Raw genomic sequence first — 6,669 nt, 5'->3', positions numbered from 1 at the left:
CGGAATCTTCATGCGTTCCGACAGCGTCTTTACTAAACAAAGTTGAGGGGTGATTGGGTACACTTCAATTTCCAACATCCAAAGACATGTTTAGCTGTGTTGATCGGAGACCAATACATTCCGACAGCTTAAAATACAAATATAATTGAAAAATATAAGTTCCAAATTTTGTTGCCTTAAGCTGGGAGCCCTGGAGGATTGGAAACGCGTCCTTTCCAACCTTCCTTAAATGACTGGCTCCCAGACTCGTACGTTTGTTACGCCAGTAAATATGCTGATCGGAATCACATGGCATTCCAACAGCATATTCAATAGAAATAAATGATATAATAATGAATTGTACTTAGTAGTTTAAGTTTTAGGCCTAAACAGCTGTAATAATAAATAAATTAAATTAAATTAAATTGAATGAATTAACTGTTTAAAACTATACTTAAAAAATATTAGCTGAAATTACCATTTTAGGCAAAAATTACATATAAAATTTGTAGTCACGTAAAATATAACGATACGTCTCTTGGACGTATTTTTACAAAACAATCGTATATATTTGAGCAAACAAAAAAGTTACTACTGAAAAACACCCCCCACTGACAAGCTGGTAATGTTAACTGAGAAAACTCTTTACGATTGTGGGAGACTGAGAGCAAAATTAAAACGACGTACGTCTCACAGACGTTACGCTATCTTACTAGGGTTAAGGGCTGGGAAATATGTAACAAAATAGCTCTGCCCCCTTCGCAAGTAATAACAATATTAATTTAGCCAGATATATATCGCGATGAGATTAAAGCAAACGCTTTTTTCCACTTTTGTGGTGCTACGTTTATTGCTCACTACAAATTGGCGGGTCTACATGATTTACGCCGACTTCGAATGATATCTGCAAGGCAGATGTACCACGCCGTGGGACAACACCATTTCAGAATAGTTTTCCAAAAATATTTGATGTTAGTTGTCTCGTTTCTTGATGAACCTTCTGTTAGTAAGAGAATAACACAACCTCTACACCGCGTCGACTTCTTCGCGAGCACTGAACACGAACACAACACATGCTGAAGCCTTTAAAAAAAAAAAATTAAGCCTTTGCCTATGGAAAATGTGTGCCAATGAACACCTCATGGTCCTCAAGGCTATTAGGCCATGTTACAAAATTTTTGTTGGGTTTATTATTTCTACTTATAGCCATCGGCGTGCAATCAATGCAATCAACTTAACGCGATTGTTGTTTCTTGCAGTATTTTGCGATATTGTTAATCGCACAAATATTACATAATTCAAATAAGTTAGCATTTAGCTCTACGTTACATGTTACAACTCGAAACGCTGAACAAACTCGTTTAAGCCTGAAGATATCTGACGATATTCATTGCAATAATTTATGGCAGCAAGCACCAACAGACCGACGAGTTGATAGTAAAATAATAAAAAAAAGTTTATAAAATGCATATAAAATTTGCCAAAAAATTGTTTTGTTACTGCATGCAACAGGTTATAGCAACCACAACAACAACACGTTCTACAGGTGGTGTATTGAGCGCATGCAAGACAACAGAAAATTTGTGTTGCTGTGTAGTTCGTAATGACCATTATTGCAGTTTTTGCCTGGAGTTAGTGTTGTTGTTAGTTTGTAATTACGCTTTCACTTGCAGTAAAAATATGAAGTAACAATACAAATTAACCCGTTGGAGTGTAACTAATTGCTGTATGTGCTTGTTGTTGTTGCAAGATATTTATCACCAAAAAAGAGCAAAAACGACTAGTGATGTAGTAAATTGAATTATGTAAAGTAAATATAGATATTACATAATAGAGTAAGGAAAATGTAACATTAATGACGTTAATTATAAAAAATTAATTGTTATCAATTTAAAATTTATAATGGTAGGCGAAAAACAAATTATGAAATTTGAAATAAAAATAAAAATTAAAACTTATAATTTTTTTTTTAAATTAATAAACATTTAAAATATATATATATATATATTTTTTCAATTTGAAATATTTTTTTATTATTTTTTTTTGGTTTCTCCGAGCTGCTTTTAAAAACTTGGCTACCTTTCCATCCAAGCTTATCCAAGGCATCTTATTATTATTATTTTTTTTTTTTGAAAAAAAAAAATAAACATTTAAAGAATATTTTTTTAATTTCAAAAATTTTTAGCTACTATTTTTGGTTTTTTGGTGCTGCCTTTGAAAATTGGGCTGCCTTTCAAAAATACGTTGTTTTCATCAAAAAAATTTAAAAAACATGGTTTCTTCGTTGTTTTTTAAAAACTTAAATATGACAACCCAACGAAAGAAAATCTTTTTTTTTCTGACTTACGGAATTTTTTTATAAATAAATTTTTTTAATAAATGGTTCTTATTTATCTTCTTTTTTTATTATCTATATAATCGAAAAAATTTATAATTTACTCAAAAAAGTAATAAATTTTTAAGGAGTGCTTGTAAAAACGATTCTTAAAACACAACCAGGTTAAATTATTTGTTAATTTCTTTGTTTGAACACCGTTTCCAAAAGCACACGTTGGAAATTAATTTGACTTAAAAATTTTTTTTTTTACTAAAAAGTATTAAATTTTAGAAGACTTTTTTTACTTTTACTGAATCCATAAAAAAAACGATATATGTCTATAAGCTATATACATATTCCAAAATGATAATTTATTTTATGTTTTTTAAATACTCACAAATTTCCACCAAGTTCCCAATATCTTACCTCGCCAGATCTTATCCTTTTTGCAATTATTATAAAATATTGCAAAATAAAAACTCTTTCAAAGCATTTTGAGTGTTTCTTTAACTTATTATTTAAATAAAATAACATTTAACCTAGCGCAGTTTTCAAGTTGTACAAAAACAAAATATATATACATTTATAACACATTTGGCTTATAATACAAAATGGAACTAAAAAAAAACGGCGCAGTCAATTGTAACTGTTGGCTACGCGTTAAAACCGCCACCCGCAGTACAGGCTACGCCATTTACCCGCCCATTCCATTTTAAAACTTCGTTATCATACACGTCCACTTCTTCCTCCTTCCAATCCTCTTCTTTCTTCTCTCACTTCCTTCCGTTCCTCAGCCGACTTGGCCATCGGTCCTCCTTGTTCTCGTTATTGTGCTAATCCATTTTTTTCTCTCTCTCTTTTTATTTTAAATTATTCCTCTTTATTGTTGTTGTTTTGGTGTTACTCCCGTTCAGCTCAACATGAATGCGTTTAGACTTTTGTTAATCACCTTCGGTTGGAATCAATCTCGAAAAATTTGTTACTTTCTCTTTATTTTCATGAATTAATTGGTTGCTTGCGTGTTTCCCTCCGACTATTTTCATCCACTCCTTCGGTTCCTGTTTGTTATCTACTTGTAATCGCGATCTATGGTGGCAATACCCGAATTTTAACATTTAAACTATAATTCTAGTTCCCGTGGTTTTCATTTTGCCTTGTCTACCTTCTCCTATCTTTTTTTCTTTACTCATCTTTCGTTTAAAGTCATTTTACTATGTCATTTTGTTTCTTTTTTACATCTACTCAGCCTTCTCCGTATTTGAAAGTTTGTCTATCATCTTGAAGTTTTTTAGTGAATTAGTAATGATGTTCATATTCATGATGATGATGCTCTTCTTTCTTGAAAACTGGCACTTCAACATGATATTTCTCTGGTACGGGAATTTCTTTGTGTACTGGCACTTTGACTTCCGAATAAACTGGATATGGTTTCTCAATGGGTACTTTCACTTCATATGGTACTGGTTTTTCTACAGTGTAATGTACCTTCTTTTCCACAGTGTATGGTTGTGGCACGGGCACTTTGACATGTACTGGATATGGTTTCTCAACTTCAACTTTGTATGGTTTATCGACGGGATATTTGACTTCATAAGGTACCTTCTTTTCCACAACAACTGGATATGGTTTTTCAACTTCGACTGGATATGGTTTCTCTACCTCAACGGGATATGGTTTTTCAACGGGTACTTTAACTTCATAGGGTACTTTCTTGATAACTTCATATGGTTTTGGTACAGGTACTTCAACTTTAACTTCATATGGTACTTTCTTGATCACTTCGTAAGGTTGTGGTACTGGTACTTTCACTTCATATGGTATCTTTTTGATGACTTCGTAGGGCTGTGGCACCGGTACTTTAACCTCATATGGTTTATCTACTGGTACTTTCACTTCATAGGGTACCTTCTTTTCAACAATATATGGTTTGGGTACATGTACGGGTACTTTAACGTATTCCTTAACATGTACTGGTACCTTTTTCTCAACATAGTATGGTTCTGGCACAGGTACTTTTACTTCATAGGGTACTTTCTTTTCAACTGTGTACGGTACATGTTTGGTTACGGTATATGGTACAGGAACTTTCTTCTCAATTGTTATTGTTTTAATGTGCTCGTGATGTTCATGATGGTGCCCATAATCGCCAAGATGTAGACCACGTTTCTCAATTGTTTTACTATCATCTTTTGAGCCGTTGGCATCCTTTTCGCTACCCGCGGCCGCAGTATCGGCAGCAGCTGCTGAAGATTCTGGTTTTTCGCCCGCTGGCAAAGCGTTGGCAATTGCCACGCACAAGGCGAGACAAGGTAGAGCAAACTGTAAGATAATAAATAATAGTTATATTTTAAATTCCATTTTTAGCAAACAAATATTTTATTTGTGATATCGAGTAGTTTTTTGTTAGAAATTGTTTTTTACTCTTACTATGTATTGTTTTTCTTTAATTTTAACTGTTTTTCATTAAACTAAATCTTTTTAATCAACTGTAAGATTAAATGAAAGTGTTTTGTTTAACTTTTATTAAGTTTAAAGTTTTTATTCAGGATATGAAAACATTTGTATGAAATTTTGAATGTTTTTAGTAATTTTTTTAATGAAATTCTTGTGGCCGAAAAATGTGTTTTACAATTTAAATAATTTAAAAAAATTAATACTACTTACTAGATTCCAAAAGCTTGTAAAGTTGTGTTGCCTTTTTATTTCGGAAATAAAAATATTTACACAAAAATTTATTTTTTATTATTATCTTTTAGGAGAGTTTTTCTTGCTAGTTGTCGTTAATATTTTTTGCTTCATTTTTTTTTTTTTTTAATACTTGTTTAAATGAAAAAAAATTGTATGACGGGAAAATAGTCTTCGTTTTCTTCAATTTAACATATTTTCATCTTACATATTTTTTAATTTATTTGTTTAGGTTAAATAGTTTTTTTTTATTTGTTATTTAAAATTAGAAACCGTATTTTTTTTTTCGAATAAAATTTATGTTGAAAAATGAAAAATAGAAAAATATTTCAGGAGAAAAAATTTTTATTAAAAAACACTAAAGTTTCGAATTCAAATTTTTTCTTTTAAATATAAATTTTATTCGAAAGGATATTTTTTTTTTTTTTGTTTAAAATATCTTCTTACACATTTCTTCGAGACAGGACCTACATGTTTTCAAATTTCGGATCTTCGTGTGATAAGCGGAGAACCCTACCACCACACCACGGCGGCCGTCTTTTGGTTTTAAGTTTTATATTTAATTCAAATTTTTTTTGATGGAAAATATGTTTTTTAGCTTCAAATATTTTTTGGCGCAAAAACAATTTTAGTTCAATTAAATTGTTTTAAAATGTAAATAATCATTTATATTGTGTTTATTGAAGTAATTTTTGAAAACTTGAAGTTTTTTTAACATTTGATATTGTTATTTTTTAATCTCAATTTTTCTTACAATTACTTTCAAAGAGTTTACTTAAATTGTGAATAAATATTGTTTCAATAACATTTTTTTCATTACCACGGATTTTCTCTTGGAGATAATTGCCTTTTTAATTTCAATCTTATTTTAAATTTATTTTTTTTATGTAGGTTTAACAATTTTTTATCTAATTTTTTTAAAATTTGGTTTGTTGTTTAGATAAAATGCTTTTTGAATTTCAGTTTGAAGTTCTTTTCTGTTATTTCTAAAAAAGTGCGGACGTTTTTGAAAAATAATTAAGCAAACGTTTGGAACACTATTCAATCTATGTGAGATCCTCATGGACCGGCCAGTTCAATCGAACGTTTTTATGAATTGTGCTTCATTTATTTATTGCTTTCCTAAATTAATGTTTTTTATCTAAACTAAATTTAATGTTTTTTAACTTACCAAACGCATGTTGAGCTGTCGGCCTGAACGTTCCAATAGAGGAAGATTAACACTAAAAAAAATTGTTTAGCCAATAACGAGATCCAAGTTGGGACTGACTTATTCAGCTTTATTCGCTTACTTTATATACAACTTGGAAAACAAAACAACTCGTGTGTGTGTCTATGCATCTGAGCTATTTTACCAATTGTTGCGCTTTTTTGACTGCGCCACATTTGACGCTGCGAAATGTTGGTAATACAAGTAAGTGTTAACCTTCGTTAGGCTGTTGGGACAAATTTGATTTATATATGAATAATACATCTATTCCCTGTTTTCGATCATTTATGACTTAAAAATTTGATTTTTAATTTATAATAATTTACTTTTTCTAAATTCGATAAAAACAAAAACAATTGTTAATAAACCATGAGCACTTGGGAATGTTAAAAAGAAAGTAATTGACAATAAACAAATCCAGCATTATCAGTGATTTGCAACAGATAGCGCAACACTGAATAATTATAGCTGGTAGAAA

The 6,669-nt window shown here is 30.5% G+C and overlaps 1 protein-coding gene across 1 annotated transcript; it reads right to left on the bottom strand.

The window, feature by feature from the left end:
* Positions 1-2,788: 2,788 nt before the first annotated feature.
* On the bottom strand, positions 2,789-6,276 carry Vajk4. Its single transcript, XM_067774927.1, has 2 exons — positions 6,153-6,276; positions 2,789-4,615 (listed from the first exon to the last, which is right to left on the bottom strand). Exons 1-2 carry the CDS (start codon positions 6,159-6,161, stop codon positions 3,593-3,595), a joined length of 1,032 nt encoding a protein of 343 aa, XP_067631028.1. The 5' UTR covers positions 6,162-6,276; the 3' UTR covers positions 2,789-3,592.
* Between the last annotated feature and the right edge of the window lie 393 nt (positions 6,277-6,669).

This window comes from Eurosta solidaginis, chromosome 3 (assembly GCF_040869045.1).
Source record: "Eurosta solidaginis isolate ZX-2024a chromosome 3, ASM4086904v1, whole genome shotgun sequence".
NCBI classification, from domain to species: Eukaryota; Metazoa; Arthropoda; class Insecta; order Diptera; family Tephritidae; genus Eurosta; species Eurosta solidaginis.
This window is presented reverse-complemented; position numbering and strand designations above follow the sequence as displayed.